Source organism: Hoplias malabaricus, chromosome X1 (assembly GCF_029633855.1).
Source record: "Hoplias malabaricus isolate fHopMal1 chromosome X1, fHopMal1.hap1, whole genome shotgun sequence".
NCBI lineage: Eukaryota > Metazoa > Chordata > Actinopteri > Characiformes > Erythrinidae > Hoplias > Hoplias malabaricus.
The window spans coordinates 4026856-4048724 of NC_089818.1; the positions used below are offsets into that span (position 1 = coordinate 4026856).

Below are 21869 nucleotides of genomic sequence, written 5' to 3' on the forward strand. Positions count from 1 at the left end.
TGTTAGGTGGATTGGCGACTCAAAAGTTTCTGTAGATGTTAGTGTTTGAGTGAATATGTGAGTGTGTGTTGCCCTGTGAAAGCCCTGTCCTGGTTTGAACCGAATTATTCCGGGTAGGTTCTGGACCCACCGGGACCCTGAACTTAATAAGTGGTTACAGACAATGAATGATTTAATTAATGAAAAATCCTCAAGAAGTAAAAATACAGCAATGATTTCCTGAAGTACATGTATTTGATTAACTGTAAATAGTTATTCTCCATGTCTGGGTTTACCCTTAATAAATAAATAAATAAAACCCTACATAAACACATATACACACAGACAGGCATGACACGGATCAGATGATTCCAATCGGATAAAAAAGCAATGATTAACATTTCTGGTGAGCCAGTTCCAGGAGCTCAATGCCGTGTGAAGCCTGTTATCTTCACTAGAAAAAAAACATCCTGTATATGCTGAATAATTTATAGGTTCAAGAGACTCCCAGGTCTGTGGTGCCGCAGATAAACCCAGAGCTGGATAACGTTTGCGTATAGACATAAGTAAAAGGGAAGTAGACGTGAAGACAGGAGACAGGTAGAGAACGGGTGATGGATGGTAAGAAGTTCAGAAATGGAATGAATGGAAGGGATTCTACTTCAGAAGCTAGGCAAAAAAATGTGTGATGTTCGATATTTTAGAATGATAACTAACCTGCCCCGGCTTGGAATTCTCACACACGATGATGTCATGGTCAGTGGAGATGTACGGCGTGTTGTCATTGACGTCCAGGACTTGGATTGTGACTGGAACGTAGCTGACCAGCTTTGGGTTGTCTGAAAGAAACACAGAGACAAAACACAGTCAACACCTTCTGACCATACACTATGTACAGACTGTCATTGTAGAACTACAAAGTGCTCCCGTCCAATCAGCAGAGCTGAGAGAATTGACAATGAGAGTAGAGACAAGAAGGTGGTCATAATGTTATGGACTAAGGATGTATGAAGGGTTCAGTAGCTTTGAGCCCCTAATTTCCTGTGGTGCATCAAGACCCTGCTAAAGCCAGTCTCTGGGGTTTTCACATATGAATTCATCTAATGGAAATCTACAAACAAACGGGATACCGCTTCAGAGAATGGAGAAAAAAAAAATAGCAGACTGTGCCTGTTTGAATGTAAATTTCATGAATATTTCAGAGCACTCGGAGGCAACAGAGCTCACTAAGATTACATTTATATGAACTCTAGAGGCTAAGCATTTTCAACCCTAAGAGTTACAGTATCTCAGTCAGGGGGCGGGAAATTTATGCAGAAAAAGATCTGAATATCAGTGATAAATATTATCCAATCCACATATCAGTCTGTCGCATCGCTAATGGTGATTGATCGCCACCAGCTTTGAGTCAGCTGATGCTATCGATGGGCAGCGTTGACGAGTCATTAGCCGACACTTCTTGCTAAGAATGGGATGAGGAGGATAATCAGTTAGATAAGCAAAAGAAAGGAAGAGCAAGAGCAAGAGAAATCAATTGACCCTGTCTGCCTCGATCACTTCTTCATGTTACCAACAGCAACAACATCAATCCCACATTGCAACCCTTCTCACTTGCTATGGTCAATATCTATGACTGTAACTGTAGACTTACAGCTCTATCCAAGACAAGATGGACCATGTTAAGTTCTCCTTTCAGAACGGGGAATGCATCTGGTAGAAATTTCTCCTGCTCATGTTAAGGTTTGAAACAACAGTTGGCTTCGATTAATTGGTGTTGTGTTGACATTTCTTTGGAGGTTCCTTAAATATTCAATCGTTGTCTATAACCACCTGCACAATTCAGATTTGCCGTGGGTCTCTGGGTGCAAGGTGGGAACACACACTGGAGGTGGTGCCAGTCCATTGCAGGGTGACACACACTCACACATTCACTGACACACTCAGACCTATGGACAATTTTGAGTCTCCAATCCACCTACCAATGTGTGATTTTGGAAACCAGAGCAAGACATGGGGAGAACACACCAAACTCCTCACAGACAGTCACTAGGAGTGAGTTTTGAACCCCGGAGCTGTGTAAAAGCACCACCATACCACCCTGTACCTTAAATATGAAGAACCTAAATGTCCAAGAACCATACTTTAAGAATCTGCCCAGGTGCCAAACTGCCAAGATTCTTTAGGAAGCTGGTACTTGGTTCTTGGAAAATGCTTGAACTAATGTAGAGCCTTGAATTATGTGGTTCTTCACAATTTCAACAGCCAATATCTCATTTACATCTCAAGCTTCTTCCAGAAACCAAATGTGGTAAACATTCTTGGAAACACCCTCAACTACCTAGTTCAAACCATAAAACTTTTAATTATGTCATTCTTCATTACAAGGGGGGTTCATTTCTTGTATACTCAAGTACTTGGAAAGACTTTCTCCTGGAGTTCATGTAGAACCTTAAATTATGTAGTTCCTCATAATTCCAAAGTCCAATATCTAATTACAGAAGCTTAAACCAAAATGAAACCAAATGTGGTTGTACGATTGGATGTAAATTTTCTTGGAAACACCTTCAAGCACCTCATACCTCATTTAGCTTTGCTTGACTTTAGTACGGTTCTACCCAGTTGCCTCACAGATAAATGTGATTCCGTGGAGAATTCTCTGGGAACCCTAAAGCGGCTCTGCTATGGAATTACTCCAACCCATTTTCTGCACCTTAATTTTGAAGCTTAGGCCTGGCCCCTTATAGAAAATTGATTGGCACAGATAGGGTTCTGGCCACAGACCTGTACTTACCAACCTCTGAAGCCTTAACAGTGATGTTGTGCCAGGCTACTGCCTCCCGATCCAAGCTCGCGGTGGTTTTAATGAGTCCGCTGTTGGCATCGATGCTGAAAAGTGCCTCTCCGTTCGCACTGCTGTCAATGGAATACCTGCAATTAGAGGAGGGAACAGTTTCCATGCGGGGGATCATAACTCTGGTTCACTTGAGAGGTGATGGACGGGGAAGTCACTGGAGAGTTCGCTAAGTTTAAGTAAACAGGTAAGGGTTCTCCATTAATTGGCGTTTCATAATGAAAGGGGTTGGGGGCCATGAAAGTGATGAATATGGAAAAGTACTATTGCTGAATAAGCCGGCGCTAAGGCACTGAACTGAGATCCATGCAATAGGCGTTTTTTGAAACCGTTATTTCCCATTTCTTTCTTGTTGTCTCTTAATTTATGTGAAACCCATTCCCTGTGTAATACTCCGAGCAGCATAGCGTACTGTAAGTCTATCTGCTTTCGCATGACGGCAACACCTGATTCAGCTCACGAGGGGTTTGGTAATTAGCTGGTAATTTGGGCTCAGTGTGCTACAGCAGGGAAAACACTAAACTATGCAATGTGGTGCATCCCAGAGGATCGGGAGCGATTTCTCTAAATAGCTGTCAAGGCACTTGGAGGCAGTGGAAATACCACCTTTCAAGGGATGTGTGGTGGGTGGTGGTGTGATGCAAATGTCTGCCCATAAATTACAGTATATATATATATATATATATATATATATATATATATATGTATGTATGTACAACAATCCTTGGTATCACAGTGACGTCTCTCCGTAATTGCCACCTCATCTACCTCCAAATCTCACCTCACTTTGCCCCTGGCATTGTCAGGGTCTTGAGCCGTTACCATGCCCACGTCCGTTCCAGGTGGGGCATTCTCATACACATCCATGATGTAGTAATCCATGGTGAACACTGGTGCTTCGTCTACATCCCCTACGATTATCTTCAAGGTGGTGGTGTCTTTGAAAGGTCCCAGGTGGGAGAAGTGAGGGTCCAGGTGGGTGTTCATGCCCTCTATGCTTAGCGAGTAAGACTTCTTTTTTTCATAATCCAGTGGCTGGGAAAGAGATGTATGGAAAGTGACCACCATGTGAAGTCAGTCCAGTAATGAAAAGAAAAATAATTTAGGAGGTGACAAAGTAATAACCTAACTAGTTAGTGAAAATACATTGGGTATTACATTGTTTAGAAAAAAAAGTGACAAAAAAATATGACACAAATTGATTTTTTTTTTACTCAGATACAGTGAGCTATGGGTAATAATACATATAGTTAAGTTTAGGGAATAATGGTATACTCAAACAGTCATGGAAGGACCCTCACTCCCACCTTTTTGAGAGAGATGACCCCTTCCCTCTTGTCGCTGTCGGGGTAGATGGAAAACATGGCAGCCCCATCCTCATTCGTGATCCTGTACGCCATCTCAGCATTAATTCCGAGGTCTTCATCGTTGGCTTTGATTTTCCCCACAGCTTTACCAACCTGAGCCGACTCTGGGACGTACAGCTGGTAGTTCTCTGGAGCAGGACACAGAGAGTTAAAGAAGTGTGTTCTACTTGTCTTGAGTGTTTCTAGTGGTGGATCATTCTCAGCGCTGCAGTAAAAACAAGGGTTAAAAACTCCAGCAACACTGCTGTGTCTGATCCACTACCAGCGCAACACACACTCACAGTGTATTACCATGTCAATGTCACTGCAGCACTGAGAATGATCCACCTCCCAAATAACACCTCCTCTTGGTGGTCCCGCGGGACATTTAAAAATGGGGTCAAAGCAGTATTGAAACATTTATTGGAAAAATGTGAGAAAGTGGTAGCTCACTTTGAGGAAACCTCGGTGGATTGTCGTTGACATCAGTGAGGGTGATGTTGACGGTGGTGGATCCGGACAGACCCCCCACAGAACCAGCCATGTCTTTGGCTTGGATGATGATGGAGTACATTTCTTGGGTCTCTCTGTCCATGTTGGCCTTTCCTGTCCTAATGATGCCTGATGGACAAAGGGAATAGAGTCACAAACACAACAAGTACAAAACCCTTATTTTCAAAATGGCACATTGACTTTTTAAGATATTGTAAAGAATAGATGAATTCCTGCATTCATCTTCTGTAACCACGTCTTCCTGATTAGGGTTGAAGTAAGTCCTGACCAGGAATCATTGGGTCCAAGGCAGAAACAAACCCTGGACAGGGTGAAAGTCCAGTGGGCATCACCTACTCACACCTGCAGATGTTTTCACACCACACTCAGTCACTCACACACTCAGACCAGATTTCACACAGTCAATCCACCTACCGACATGTGTTTTTGCAATCTGTGTGGAAACCGAAGCACTTGGAGGAAACCCATGCAGACACAGGGAGAACACACAAAACGCCTCACAGTCACCAACCCAAGGCAGGGATTGACCCCAACACCCCAGGGTCCTGCATAGAGCTATGAGACAGTGAGACGGTAAAGTGTAGATGTGTTCAAATGCTGTAGAAAAATGGAGGTACAGAGATTTACATTATATTTTTGTTGTTCCTTTCCTGTCAGGACCTGACTGCCCATGTTCACTTTCCTTCCAGTGCTTACCTTTCCATCAGCTGTCCTTTTTACCAAGAACACTCGTGAAGCAATTGTGAGAATGATAAATATGGAGCATAAATGGGCAGGTTTATTATGATTTCCATTTTTGGCCATTTGACTTATCTCTATTTGAACCCAGTAAAAATGCCAACGTGATACAAAACCTATTACTATGGAATATCAACACGGTGGGGTGAAAAAGGCCCATGTCCATTTTTATCAACATCTAACAAAAGCTCATTTGGACAGTGGCCTCTTAGCCAGCGGCCTGGTTCTTAATGAAGCTATCAGCACACTGGCTGACCTCTCTCAGCACTGCGTCACACAAATAAGAAGATCTATTCACTGAGCTGTGTTCAAGAGAACCATTAACCGATACGAAAACAGCCCCCCCACCCACACTCACCCACAATTAGATCATGATATTAATATATTCCATATGTTATATACAGAATAATAAAAATTCAAATAAAAAATACAGAGATTGAGTCAACGGTATAAAGGATGCACACTTTTATTGTTTGATTGAACTGTTTTGGGTCAAACTTTTAAATTTGTTTTGTCTCTAATTACTGTGTAGTTACATAGTTACAACTCATGGAATAACTGGGGAACCATTGCTTATGTATACACTGTCGCAACTGAATTACTGTCTGTTAATGTAAATATCATAGTTACATTGTAATTACATCTTAGTACATGAGCAGAAACTGAAATAGGTACACATACAATTACAGTATTTCAACTCATAACTAGTAGTTACACAGTGGTTATGTGCGTGGTTAATGTGTAATTACACGGTCATCAAAGACTTCTAAATCTAATCCAGTTAAGCTAGCATATTTTCTACATATATTTGTTTTATACCACTTGGAATTTACTCCATTTGAAAACAGCAAAGTACAAAGTCAGATCCATTTTGTTGGTGCTAACTTTGTGACTTTCCAACAAAGTCAGAACATGATCCTAAAAATGGACAAAAGCAAACATATAAACACTCCCAACCCAACCAGATAAATAACCACTCCCAGGAGCAGACAATGGCTGGAACAGGAGACAAGTTGAGTTAAGAGGTTGCACCTGTTTGTGCCCTGAGGAAACTGTGGCCCTTGTAGGTCACAATTCAGTGGCATCTGCACTATAAAAATCCTATTAAAAATAGAAAGAGTTTCCAGCACCAAACCCTGGATCTACAGCACTTGACGGTGTATATTAACACATTAAAAGCACAATGCATTGTGAAAGTCAGCATCAAGACAAATATGGAATTTAACAATTCAATGAAAATAAGTGTGTACAAAGTTAACTGATCTACAATTCCTGTCAAATCAGAAAATTACTGGCAATGATTATAGTGATTTATCAAGATAGCATAGATCTGTAGGGATCACGGTTTGATCACATTAACATTTAAAAACATACATTTTTACAAAATAAAAAGTAAGACCATATTCACCAAGCACAGAAGCATAAAAGATAGAGCGCACAGTCAAAAGCAAAGCCGACAACGCTATCTCCTCTGAAGCAGAGGGGGCTTCTGAATGTGTGAAAACAGATAAGTTGCACTAATTATTAGCGTCTGTGCTTATTATAGGCCTGCCTTCCCAGCCTGGTCTCAAGCTGAATCTTGCTGGAGTTCCATATCTCAGGATCGCAGGCTCATTACAACCTGACATTCAGCTAAATGCCAGTGTAGTGTTAGAGGCACTGCGGCAAAACTGAATTGCACAATTGAATCTATGTCATGCTGCGGAGCGTTAATGGGGTGCGCTTAGGAGTTTTCAACACTCACGAGGCGGCAATGAGTTTTCAGTCAAATTGTTTGTTGTGATGTTTCCATGTTACTGGAAAATTTACCAAGCCCGACAGATCTGGAGAATCCCACAGGGGCGGCACGGTGGTGCAGCAGGTAGCGTCACAGTCACACAGCTCCAGGGACCTGGAGGTTGTGGGTTCGATTCCTGCTCCGGGTGACTGTCTGTGAGGAGTGTGGTGTGTTCTCCCTGTGTCTGCGTGGGTTTCCTCCGGGTGACTGTCTGTGAGGAGTGTGGTGTGTTCTCCCTGTGTCTGCGTGGGTTTCCTCCGGGTGACTGTCTGTGAGGATTGTGGTGTGTTCTCCCCGTGTCCACGTGGGTTTCCTCCGGGTGTTCCAGTTTCCTCCCACAGTCCAAAAGCACACATTGGTAGGTGGATTGGCGACTCAAAAAGTGTCCGTAGGTGTGAGTGAATGTGTGTGTGTCTGTGTTGCCCTGTGAAGGACTGGCACCCCCTCCAGGGTGTATTCCCGCCTTGCGCCCAATGATTCCAGGTAGGCTCTGGACCCACTGTGACCCTGAACTGGATAAGGGTTACAGATAATGAATGAATGAATGAATCCCACAGCCTGAGAGACCTCACGGAAGCTTCCTCAGGGACATGCTTCTAACATGATGTCACGGAACAGCTCAACACTTTTGGAGGAGAACACAAAAATACCTAAGTATGTTTAATGTTAGCGAATGGACACCCATGTGGGCAAGCATGAGCGAGTTTCGAAAATCACCGTCAGCCACATTTTCTTTCTTTTCCAAACCTTTTCCAAGCCTTCATTAGAGAAATCCGAAGCCCAGCCGAGGGTCCCTCAAGACTGTCAAGTTCAAAACCCACATATGCGCAGATCTGCACAACGAGAGCGTGTAGAGTTTCTGTATGACCTCACTCTGGACCCCCAAACAAAAGCACAGCTCCATTGAGATGCTGAGGGCTTGAAAGAAGGCGTTCAAATGCCATGCCACTGAAACAGTTCTGCTTGGTGAGTCGGCCCACCAAAAAAATACTCCCCTTCCCCACCCCCTGCAGGTTGACACATGATCAATAGCTGTAGGAAACGCCTGGTTGCAGTCATTACTCCTAAAGGCTAAATCACTACCGCAGCACTGTGTTACATGCACACTCCATTTATCGTAAATCAGATGCAGGTTAAGCAGCCGGCTGATAAGATTCAATGTCAAAGGAATGGAAAAAGTAGAGGAATTTAAGCTGGGAAGAATGCATTTCTTAACACGGCCCAATAAAGTGTGTTCAATTTGCCAAAGAGTCTGACTCGCGGACTGCTCGAATATATTATGTTGCCAGACGTTCAAAGCCAAGGTTAAACAGCCTTCCCTTTTTCATCATTTTACAGTTGACTATACAACCTTGGATATGAAACACAACCTTCGGAGGACCCCCTTAAAATGCATCCATAATATCACATGAAGGAGTGGGTCATAAATCCCAGGAGGCACAGTGGATGTGTGGCAAGCTTGCAAGTACTAGGCTCCTCGGTCTGGATCAATGTGAGGTCAAATAGAGCTGGGGCTGTCATAATTAAATAATCACAGCTGATCATACAACTACAAAGTCAAGGAGTTTATTCACACATATCGTCACTGTCCAATGAGAAACATTGTCTGTAACTGATTATCCAATTCAGGGTCCTTCACAGGGCGAAACACACTCACACATTCACTCACACCTATGGACACATTTGAGTCACCAATCCACCTACTAACGTGTGTTTTTGAACCACGGGAGGAAACAGGAGCACCCGGAGGAAACCCACACAGGAAGTGTTCTCCCTGTCTCTGCGTGGGTTTCCTCTGGGTACATTGTGAGGGTGAAGGAATGCACAGGTGTGAGTGACTGGGTGAATGTAATCAGAAGTGGCATTACTTAGAAGCATTGCCCCTTAGTGGAAACACGGTGGGAAGCTTGTAAAAGGTTTCTAATTAACAAAACACCATTTTTTCGGTTGAAAAATGTGTTCCCCCACTCTCGGAAAGGAGAAAAAAAATATGCAGATCCCACCCCATCCGCCAGAACACATAAACCCACGGTAGTGCTTAGCCCCAGAGAACGCCACAGAGATTGCACCCGGCACATCCACAGCAGATCCCACCTGTCAGGGCTCGGGATTTCAGCCGACAACGGAGCGCGAAGAGGAAAAAATGTTCATGTTAAACAGTCACAGCATTCCGCTACAAGCAACAAACACTCAGCCAGAAAGAAGAGGAACCAAACCGGGCTGGACAGCCGTGCACAAACGGCCGGGCCCTTCTCTCCTGGCTCTGGGGAGGGAGCTGGAGAGTGGTGAAGCTGTTATTGAGGAGCTCTCACTTCAGATCAGTGCTGTCAGGTGTGCTGGCTGTTAACACTGTGTCGATTCCGATAAAGCTGGGAAAAGTATGGTATATTTTCAGCTTAAATGTCCTAAAGTTTGTCTTTTAAGGACATGGGTGCTATAAAATGTCAGAAAAATAAAAGTGGTCACAAGCTGTAAATCCAATGGTCTTAATATCAACAATGGTTTTAAAATCCAAATGTGAACGTTGCTGAATTTTACAAGTACATTGGACTCATAATCTACATGTCCATGGTCAATTTGAAGCACATCTCTGACTTCTGGCGTAAAAGCAATATCTTCTCCATCCATTTCCCATCAACAGTGATGTCAAGGGACAGGTACCGGTCAATATCCTGGAACGTACACATGAGTGATCCAGATGAGGACAGACTAAATGATGCCAAGAGGGGAACATCAGAGCATGACAGACTGTTCCGTTGCAAACCTCTGATGAACACAGTACAGAATGCCTGTAAGTCATTCTACCATCCACACAGGAATCTTGCTGTGGATGAACGCATGGTGCCTTGCAGAGGACACAACAGCATGACACAGTACATGAAGGACAAACCTACAAAGTGGGGTTTCAAGTTGTTTGTTCTTGCAGACTCCAGCAATGGTTACACTGTGGACTTCTCTGTGTACACTGGAAAGAACAACTTCCCCACTGGCCAGGGACTCTCTTATGACTCTGTCATGTCCTTGGTTGACAAGAGTTTTTTGGGGTCTGGGTACCATGTGTACATGGATAATTTCTATACAAGCCCAAAGCTTTTTAAAGACTTGTATGCCTGTAAGTTTGGTGCTTGTGGAACATACAGAGAGTCCAGGAAAGACTGCCCTCGTACTACTGTCAATGCCCTAACAAAGAAGTCACCAAGAGGAACTTTCCGCTGGATAAGAGATGGTCCTCTTCTCTTTGTGAAGTGGATGGACACGCGAGAGACTGGCATCTTTTGTTGAACTGATTCATACATATATACACACACAAGGATATGTATCTATCTATCAGTATGACTATATTTAGTATATTATCACTATCTTTACATTTATTTTGCCAGTTATTTATTTTTTTATTTTTATTGCTTGTTTAGTTCTTTTTTTTTGCAATAAACTGTGATAAACTGTGACTATCTGCCTCTGGTCTCTTCTCTTTTGACAGCTGTGGCGGTGACAGCTAATGGGCCATTCATTAGGCAGTGGGGTGGGGACCTCGCACCTCGGTTTTCGCACCTATCTTCATACATATGCAATGTAGGAGCCAGTGACTGAGAAAAACAGAGTGTCACCTCACATTTGTTATGTCCTAAGTATAAAATTACATACAATTTATGAAAAGTAGAATCAGCAGTGTGTTGCCAAGACCCGTGTTCACAAAGTTTTGACCTCAAAGGTCCCGGTGAGAAATGTTTAGAAGGTGTTTTTTCACAGTATATCAGCACTTCTGAAAACAGGTTTTTGGAAAGTCTAAGTTTAGAGTAAATTTAATCAAAATATAGATGTATGACACTCTTACTGATTCAACATTGTTGTTGCAGAGATAGTTCTGAAAAATGCATGTGTAACACTTTGAGAAAAAATAATTTCAGATGCGTACAATTTGTAAAACAATCAAGGCATGTCAGACTACACCAGAGTGTCTGAAAACCCCTCAGACTCCAGGGGGTTAAAAATGCTACTTCATTCATATTTTTTAGAGCAAATAAACTCATGGAACTGGTTTATATCCCAATCATTCACTCACTCATTCATTCACTCAGTCTCAAGGACATACTTGTAAATACTCACACATACAGCACATGCTTACTCACTCATTCACTCACATACCTGATCTCTCACATACATACCTATTCTTCCATTTACTAACTCACTAACATATGGACACACTCACTCATTCACACCATTATTCACTCACATGCATACATGCTCAATCATTCATACTTACATTCACACACTCATTCACATATACACTCACTCAGTCACTCACTGTACATATGCATTCCCTCACTCACACTATACACTCCTTCCATCTAACAGGGAGGGGCCCTCACTCACTCACTCACTCACTCACTCACTCACTCATTCTACATATACATTCCCTCACTCACTGTACATATACACTCACTCACTCACTGTATATATACACTCACTCACTCACTGTATATATACACTCACTCACTCATTCTATATAAACATTCCCTCACTCACTATACATATACACTCACTCACTCACTCACTCACTGTACATATACACTCACTCACTCACACACTCACTCACTCACACACTCACTCACACATTCTACATATACACTCCCTCACTCACTCACTGTACATATACACTCCCTCCCTCCCTCCCTCACTCACTCACTCACTCACTCACTCACACATTCTACATATACATTCCCTCACTCACTGCACATATACACTCCCTCACTCACTCACTCACTCACTCACTCACTCACTCACACATTCTACATATACATTCCCTCACTCACTGTACATATACACTCCCTCACTCACTCACTCACTCACTCACTCACTCACTCACTCACTCACTCACACATTCTACATATACACTCCCTCACTCACTCACTCACTCACTCACTCACTCACACATTCTGCATATACATTCCCTCACTCACTGCACATATACACTCACTCACTCACTCATTCACTGTACATATACACACACTCACTCATACATTCTCATTCACTCAAATATGTACATGCTTAAATAGGTACAATGCCACTCACTCACTTACATATGTTCATACTCATTCATTCCTTAATATATTTGCAATACATCATCACTCACTCATCCATTCAATCACTTTTGCAATCACACATTCACATACCTGCTCTCTCCTGCACAAGCCTACAGTATTTTGTTATTGTTATTTATATTCCTCCGCAAGTAAGCCCAGCACTTCCTTCATTCCTGTTAATATGGTATCAGTGGAGGACTAACACTGGTCTCTCCCAAGATAAATGAGATGAAATTTAAATAAACAGATGTTTTTAAACGTCTTTCATAGTTTCCTGCACAGAACAGTACAGTATAGAACCTCTTTTAAAATGTACAATTATATCTTTTACCTAGTTTAAATCTTACAAACATTTATATAACGCTCCACTGTGAGTGCTTTTGGCTGCAAAAGCCATGGGCTCATTTCCAGCTGGTGACCTCTGTGCCCATAAGCACGGCTCTTAACCTCGTCTAGCTCCGGGGAGCTTGCTTTTCATGTCGCTAATGTACGTTGCTTTGGGCAACAGCTAAATGTAAATAGGGAGAGGCATAGGAGAAGCTGTGTGCTATGGGAAAAATAGCTCCACTGCTTACTCACACATACAAGAGGGCAGTTTTCTCTAACAGCACACAACAAGAACTGGGTTTTTACTTTTTTTTTTTTTTTTTTTTTTTTTGCGAAAATTTATGTCAAAAGACTGTAGTGAATTATCGTTTTAGGATGTGGGGTGTGATAGTGTCCATGAGAAGAGCAACTAGCTGATGTGTGAAAGCACCATCAGTGCTGGCAAAACACACTTAACCTTCTAGTTGACGTCTTTTTCCCATGATGTCTATGCTTATTTTTACAGCTGGTTATATCAGAATCACGGGCCTGATCTGGACATACACTGTAATGTCCACAACTATGACTTTGAGATTTGGCTCTGAAAGATTTGGGATGTTAAATTTAACTCCCAGCACGTGTCATTGTTTTTGCTTGGGGTACATTTACGTCCAGTTGCACTTATGATGACCAAAGCAGAGCCGCCTCTTTCTTTATCCTTCACCACATCATTGTCAGAGCAGAAAAGCTTCTCTGGGCTAGAAGTGTGGGATTATATGAGTATGATTCACACAATGACACGTGTATACATGCTCTCTGTCTCTCTCTCTCACACACACACACACACTCACGTGCATCCATGCCTCCATTCAGTCATGCAGACCGACACACACACACACAACCCAGAAGGACATATGAGCCACACATATATACGCACACACTCTGCCCAGGGCATGAAAAATAACATTGAAGCAGAAAACACACTGGTCAAAACGCATCATCTGGTTTGAAATGTAAAACTATGACAGAAATCAAATTCTTCTGGCCTCCAAATGTGATCTTCAACCCTTTACTACAGATAAACACAGCCATATGATAACTATAAGCCTAGGGAGCTGATAAAACAAAAGGATAAAAAAAGAAAAGTGACCCCTCAGCTTTAGTCTCCAAGAATCCACCAGCCACAGCTTTGGGACTTAAATCTCCACCAACGACTAATAGGCTTCTGTGGGAGTGGACCCCAGAGACTCAAGAGCAACAGAAAATGAAAAAAAAATCTTTTTTTTTTTGCTTCTGTTGAGAAAAATCATTAATTTTTCAACAGATTCATCCAGCGGAATATTCCAGAGGCTTCGTCTTTTGTCCGGTCCAACCTCAGGTAGTGGAGAATAATCAATAGGTTGGAAATCCACATGCTCATTGAGCATGAGAGCGAGAAAGCCGATTCTGTAGACCATCACACTCTCCACCTTGCACAATGGCTGTAGAGTTTATTGTAGGAAAGCTTTCCACTAGATGTAGGAACACTGATGTGAGTTTTTTATGGCTTTATACCCATCTAGCTGACATATGGCATTGGATATGGTGACTTTAGGGCATGTGTGACTATGATATGAACCTCTATATTGATGCATTTCACAAACCAATAGGGACGCTTGGACAGAGTGTGTGTGGTTTCAGTTCTGTCATGTGTAGCAATAGAGCTGCAATATGATATTTTAGCCCTATTGTATATAGCATATTTACACAATGGTCCAAATCCAAACAGCAATCTGGCATTTCTCGAACACACACCCACACACACACACACAGAGCGATCCCTGGCACTCGCAGACAAATAAAACCATCCAGACATATTTGACGTGAGAGAACAAACAATGTCCTGGCAGAAATACAGAGAGTGAATGAAAAAAACCCACCAAAAAAACAAAAGCAGACCATAACATGAAGCTCTCAGTGGACAGAGTGCTCTCTGTGATAGCCACGATGAAAAAAAAGGAAAAAAAGAAAAATGCTCTGGAAGGTGTGACATTGTTTCTAGGAAAGTGTGTCCTGGATGCCCAGGCTTAATTCAAACCAGGACACGCTCTTCCTGACCTTGTCACACACACTCACACCCATGTACCACAAAGAAAAAATAGCTTTATTGGAGATCTATCACTAAATAAAAAAGTCTCTCCATTCTTGAAATGAATTTTTTATTAATCCAAGCCAAGCTTCCATTCCCAACTCCATTCATGGTCCAGTACTGGAGTGTGGCGGGATTACTGGTGGGTACCACAGGTCGGCTGGTACACGGGTCAGGGGACTCCAAAGAACTCCTGAAATCCATGAGTCCAAAAGATAGGAAAACCTGCTGAGGGAAACCTACAAACTCGAGGAAAAGGGAAGCCTTGCCCTTAAGCGAGGGAACCCTAAACTTACCAGAGGCTGTACGCGAACCACATTTGCCCGAAATTGGGAACCCATCTTCTATTAGCTGAGCAAGCATAGTTTGTATACCACCCCTGGCAAGTTGAGTGCTGCCTCTTGGGGTTGTCTGTTTGGGTTTCACAAGGTGGAAAGTGCTCCCTCACTTAAAGGCAATGCAATGGTGGGGAATGCAGTCTTCTCATTCAGAAGCTCTGCATCTTTTAATGTTAAATGATATGTTTGAGGGGAAAAAAGACTTGAGTTGTAAGAGTTGACTGTAAGAGTTTGAATTACCACAGAAATTCATTTGTAATGTGAGTTGTTTTCTGTCTGTGCGCAGATATTGCTCTCCCGAATAGGTCAATATTACCCACCTATGGAGCAAGAATAGAGCTATATCCTCATCTCAGATTGTGTTTTTCAATGTTTGAAGGACTCATTGTCTAAAACTTCCAAATGCCATTTTTCTGCCGTGAGCAGTGAGAGACAGTCTAGCATTACCGGACCAAGACCCTTTGTTTTATTTACTCATTTAGAGACACTGGGGTTTTGTAAACACATTAGACTAGTTTCCAGCATTAAAACTGCAAATGGTGATGAAACATCCTCAGAATTGTATATTATTGTTATTTTTCTTTTTCAATTAAAAAGTTCTTTGGAAGTGGGCTCTCTGTGGTAGCACAAGTAGATAAGTGGGTTTCTCCAGAATGGAGTTCAGAGATTTAGATGACCTCATATTACAGGGGGCTGGATGTTGTGTTAGCACAACCAGACTAGGAATACCTGACCTAGAACATTTGTTTTCAGATGAGTTGGAATGGCGTTTATGACCTAGATCCATCCTCCAACATCTGAACTTCACTAATGGGTGAAGGCAATCAAATCCTCACTGTAATGTTCCAGCAGCTACTGTAAAACGTCTTTCCAGAAGAGTAGAAGCTACTGCAGTCAAGGCGGGACAAAATCCTGATGAATGTTCTTAATTTCAAAAACCGCATATTGTATTAATATGAGAGTCAGTAATAAATTCATGTGAGACCATATGGCTTAAAGCAAGAAACAGATTAAGGATATAAGTTAAAAGCCCCTTCAGAAATACAATATCGCAAGCTGTTCCGCCATAGTTCTAATAATAATAGACCTTTCTAAAAAACTCAGCAGATGATCTTCACTATATAATAAACTAGCCTAATAAAAAACATGCTTCTTTTGTATAAGCAAGTGAATAGGCTCCTTCAACAGCATGCAGCAGTACATATACGTTTATTACAATCACAGCCATTATTCTTAATGCGTGCAATTTTCCTTCACAAAGTCGTGAAATATTCATTCGTTTTTATTCAGTGGCTTTCAGCCGAGAGCAGTATTACACTGCCAGAAACACCAGTGCAATTTCAGACGCTGGAAGTCTGAGGCCAGGTTCAAGTCCAGTTCAAAAGATAATCAATACTGTTTTTTCTCTCTCTGCCTTTTGCACTTCTCCCATCTCTCTCTCTCTCTCTGTCCCTACACTCTCCATCCCTCATCCTCTTCTTCCTCTAGGCTGCTTCTTGCCATCTACCCTACAAAAGTACCCACATGCACATACATTCCGGCCACTTTGTGCACTCATACAGCGTCCGTACATTTACTGGGACACTTTGCTTTCAAAGACACGGCAACAAAAGGAGCGTCCCACCGCCCGTGGGGTGAAGACCACTCAGAGGCTCCTCTTATTCCTTCAAAAGCAGCAACCAGCACGTCTGAAAGCCCCTCCACAATAAGAGAGCCCATCAGTTATGTTCCGCAGAGGCCGGCACAATAACCTGGGAAGACAGAAGGATGCTTTATGGGCCTCGGATGCTGACATTCCTCAGAAGCTGTTCTCCCATGGAGAGCTACAGTGTGCCGATTATTTGGCTGATTGCTTTTTCAGCAGTGGGGGAAAGCAGATGTTTATGATCAGCACCTTATTACCAGCACACTGCACTCCAACGTTTGTTTACCGATGTTTTATTGTACCATATTTGAGCCACTAAAGCATGAACTGCACATTCTGCTACCCGTTTCATATAGGGTAGGGCTTAGGGCTGGGTTTAGGCTCATGCTCATGCAGTGTTTGGGTTTATTTCAGGCTTTAGGTTGGCAAATGCATTTCATAATGTAATATACCTCTAAACATCTATAAAGGCTTTTTTCTGACAATAATTCAATGTTAAATCAACTCCAACCAATGTCTGCTGGAATAAGCCTTCATGAATATTGATGTGAAATCTAGTCTAAAGATGAATTCATACATATTTTACTAAAAGACCATTCCCAGGATTTGTAAATGGTGTATGGAATGTAATCTCCATTTGTAAAATATATTCAAAGTTCATTTGAATTTCAACCCATTGTTAAAATCCTAAACATAACACTGACCCTTAACCGAAAACCTAAATCCAAGCTCTGAACAGTCTCACAAACAGATTACAGCACTGTTTCTGTATCTCAGAGAGTTCAGTGAAATAGTAGCAATCCGTGGAGACGAACTCACTGACTGAATGCAAAATATACAAATTGAAAAGTTGTTTTAGCCATATATGCAGTCATTTTTGAAGATCAATTTTATGTTATGCTAGGTGTCATAAAATTAAAATTGTTATTGCTAAAGTTATGTAACTTTATGGGCTAACTCAGTAAGTACAAACAAACCAGAGTCATACAAAAGTTATTATTACTGGGCTAGGACTTTGTTGTTGATCCATTTTCCACATAAATGTAGTCATTTTTCCAATGCCCATCAAATAGTATTTTTTTGCAATCTTAAAAGTGAGATTCCCATGTCTTGACGAGTAGATTTGATGTTTTCATGGGAAGGTGTTGGAAACATTTTGTGGAAAGCAATAAAAGTTTGGCCCAAATGTGGCCCACCTGTAGTTACTTTTGGCCTTAAATAAGAATGTTGACACAGGGTGAATCTGGCAGCCACAACTCAGCTACAGGTCCATGTTATATTTGTAAGATATGGGTCAAATTGCCCCATGCCATAACCCAAGACAAACCCAGCTCATGACAGCTGGCCCACATCCGTCTGGCCCACATCATTCTTGCCAGTGCCAAAAATTGTAGTAGATTATGCTCAAATGTGTCTGTTTTCTGTGTTTCACTTTGGCCAAAAGATGGAATATGGAAAAATTCTCAAAAGCAAGTCTATCAAGCAAACATTGCATTGGCACATGAAGAACATTAACTCATCACGCTCACCGGTTTTGGGGTCGACAGTGAAGAAAGGCAGGCCTTGTAATATGCTGTAGACGATCCTGGCGCTGTTGCCATATGTAGGGTCATCAGCGTCTGTGGCAGTGATCTGGAATATAGACGTTCCTGGAAGGAGGATGAAAAGAATGAAGGGCATCGTCATCTATGCACACACAGGAATGTTTGTGTTTGTGTTGGCTCTCCTCAGAGTAAATGCTGGCCTGAGAGGGTCTGTGTGGCTCTGCAGGCTTTACCCTGTTCCTCACCTGGACCTGGCTTGCTTGGTTGACCTGATTTAGACCCTGAAGGTATAGATTACCAAAATCAAATAATTATTTCCATGATTTGTTTAGGGCACCATCAGCCATTTTGGGTTGTGTTGATTTGGGTGTACCAGCTCTGTCAGAAATAGCATCCAAAATAGTGCACTACTCCCTATTACACTCAGACAGTACATTAAATGATGGTGGACATGAGGGTTATATCAAATATGGTCAGTTTTATAAATCAACATACAATGCAATATCTTTGTGGTACCACTATTTTATAACATACACTGTGCACTACACAGTGTGGAGGGAGATATTTGAGTTTTAGCCTGATAAGAAGCAGACTACAGCTTTGTATTAATTTAATTGTCATAGCAACCCTCCATTACATCCTGTTAGTAAGCAAACATTGTAGTATGTTAATATTGTATGTTCATCAGCTTGCTGAACTCATGCCATTAAAATTTTCATTCATTCATTCATTCATTCATTCATTCATTCATTATCTGTAACCCTTATCCAGTTCAGGGTCGCGGTGGGTCCAGAGTCTACCTGGAATCATTAGGCGCAAGGCGGGAATACACCCTGAAGGGGGCACCAGTCCTTCACAGGGCAACACACACACACACACACATATTCATTCACACCTACAGACAGGAAAACCCATGCAGACACAGGGAGAACACACCACACTCCTATTATAATTTGTACAAGCTATATACTGTATAGTATAAGTGTGTAGTACCCAATTGGAATGAAGCCTCTGTTTTGGTTATTAACACCTCTGAATCAATCCTTGCACAGCATTTACATCTCAGCCAATCATCCACATTTGTGTCGAGGGTAAAATTAGATTTTCCTTTAACCCTGCTTTCCAAGAGCTGGGCATGGGCCTGGGAGATAGCACAGCACAAGCCCTACATTCAGTCCTGAGCTTACAAAAGAATAAAACCTTCACACTAAGAGAAGAAAAGCAGGCTATTCCACAATAGCCACTGTGAAGATTGTGGCAGCTTCTGCTGACCAGCACAGCCAAGGAATGTCCCCTGTGGATACCTATGGCCACTAATCCAGCCAGCAGGACCCTATATAGAAGGCCAGAGCCCGTGAACAAACTTGTTCAGAGGCTGGAGATCTGTGCTCTTTAATTCACAATACTGCTAACATAATCATGGCTGCTATAGCTTCTAACCTGCCATTTTCCCAATAGCTAATCTCAAGAATGTTGCCACAGTCACAACAAATGTGGCTTTGTAATGTATGGGTTTCTGCATACTTTAACTCTGTAATTTGGAATCTTGTTTTTTAATGCATTGTAACAGATTTAAAGGGGAAATATTCTAACCCCCCCCCCCCTCCCCCCCATTTTTCCACAAGTGAACACAGTTCTGAGCCAGACTTCCCTGCCTGTTGAGAAAAAGCCTCTCTTTACTTCAAGAGTGAGGCTCCCAGGAGTGGGGAGAAAGGAGCAGAAACACTGTTTTTTTGTCATTTATGCTTTGTTCTCTTTCTTTTCTGTTCAACTCTTCACCATATTTAGCCAGCACTCTTATTCCTCCCGCACTTAGTTTTACTTTTTTTAATCTTCTCTTGGCGCTCTCAGATTAATGCAGGTCCAGTGCTGTGATTGGAGAGACTCAGAAAAGGGGGCGGGACAACTCTGAAGTGTTTGAAAATGCAGCACGATGTTCTAGAACGACTGAACAACGAATAAAAACTGACTGTTAAGTTTTTGTTTCACAGTTTGTGGGTTGGTAGGAGCTCCAAATCTTTTTTGAACTAACATTTATGCATTCCCTCATTCTTGATTTTCTGGCTTTATCCCACACGGTGCGCGTCAGTAACCGAGTTACTATTTTAGAAAAGCAATGATCCTTTTGACAGTGACTGATATTAAAAACAATTGCTTGTCCACCAGAGATATTCCTGACAGCACTTTTCTCGCAGTCTTTGATACATTTCTAACATCATCCTCTGGATTATCTCTGGATTAGCAACATGGGCTCAGAACATTCTGGGTTATGTAAATAAAATTAGGTTGTGTTGTATGTGACTGGACCTGGAAGACCCAAGCATGGTGATAAATAAAGAAAAAGAGAGAGAGAGAGGGAACGAGGGACTTAGAGAGACAGAGAGAGAGAGAGAGAGAGAGGGGAAATCAGACCCTTCCGATGTGTGTGAGAACCCCCGGGGGGGAGGTGTGCAGACAGGGTCGTGAAGAATGATAATTTCACAGCTCTTTGGCCTGGCTCAGCTAATCGATTCCGATAGGAAGAAAGGGGGGCTGCAGTCAATTAGCAAGTCCCTGACATGCTTCTGCATTTGTGTGACTGTGTGTGTGTGTGTGTGTGTGTGTGTGTGTGTGTGTAGAGGGTGGAGGTGTAGGCTGCAGGCTTTCTGTACTTGATTACTCATCCAACAGACTGGACAACACCAGTATTGGCATATTCTCAGTGATGGGACAACGGGAGCAGGCTGGTGTTGTAAATATTTTGTTTGTCTAAGCCTCCACTGTCTGGGAGATGGTCCAGGGATTTATGTATCATTGTGTCAGCACAAATATTCCTTTAAGCGCTGTGTATATGTGAAATATAAGGTGTTTGGGGAGAGAGAGAGAGAGAGAGAGAGAGAGGAGAGAGAGAGAGAGAGAGAGAGAGAGAGAGAGAGAGAGAGAGAGAGAGAGAGAGAGAGAGAGAGAGAGAGATGAGTGGATTTAACTTTGGCTGATCCAGTCTGGCACGAACTGCTGCTGAAACAACTGTTTTTATCTTTCTCTTTGTCTCCACCCCTTCTCCCTTCTTCTAAAGCTGTTTAAGAGCTTGGTTTCTCTCTCTCTCTCTCTCTCTCCCTCTCTCTCTCTCTCTCTCTCTCTCTCTCCTCTCCGTAACCATGCCAATAGCCTTCATAAATTGTGGCTGCAAACAAGCCAGACACAGAGTCAGGCCAAAGACTCTGAATGCTGCAGTGGACCCTGCAGTGCTCCATCAGAAACTGATGACCCAGCTAATAAAGCCATGCACTGCTCACACCACACAGTGCTCCCTCCCTCCCTCCTCTCCTCCCTCAGTCTCTCCCTGCTCCTCTCTCTCTCTCTCTCTCTCTCTCTCTCTCTCTCTCTCTCTCTCTCTCTCTCTATCTATCTATCTCTCTCTTTCCCTTTCTCAGTCCCTGGTACATGGCTGGTTTTCCACTACCACAGCTTCCCTCTCACAATGTAGACGGTGACATTGCAAAGCCTCAACAGAAAATGTGAGCTTTGGAAACCACAACAATGCAGCGGTAACATCAAATGGGGTTTACTCACTGTGTATTCACGTGTTCTTTTTTGCTTTTTTTTTGGGACTGGACATAGTCACAAATCAATGCTGACAA

At 42.4% G+C, this 21869-nt stretch overlaps 1 protein-coding gene across 1 annotated transcript in view; it reads right to left on the minus strand.

Annotated features, from left to right (window-relative positions):
- LOC136675427 (cadherin-18-like) overlaps positions 1–18350 on the minus strand; it is a 33884-nt gene extending 15534 nt beyond the window's left edge. Inside the window, exons 1-6 of the mRNA XM_066651973.1 lie at positions 18235–18350; positions 4630–4797; positions 4138–4325; positions 3612–3865; positions 2771–2907; positions 697–818 (exon numbers count right to left, since the gene is read on the minus strand). Of these exons, the coding sequence (XP_066508070.1) occupies positions 697–818; positions 2771–2907; positions 3612–3865; positions 4138–4325; positions 4630–4771 (843 nt within the window). The 5' untranslated portion in view covers positions 4772–4797; positions 18235–18350. The remainder of the gene's footprint in view (positions 1–696; positions 819–2770; positions 2908–3611; positions 3866–4137; positions 4326–4629; positions 4798–18234) is intronic.
- Positions 18351–21869: the final 3519 nt, after the last annotated feature.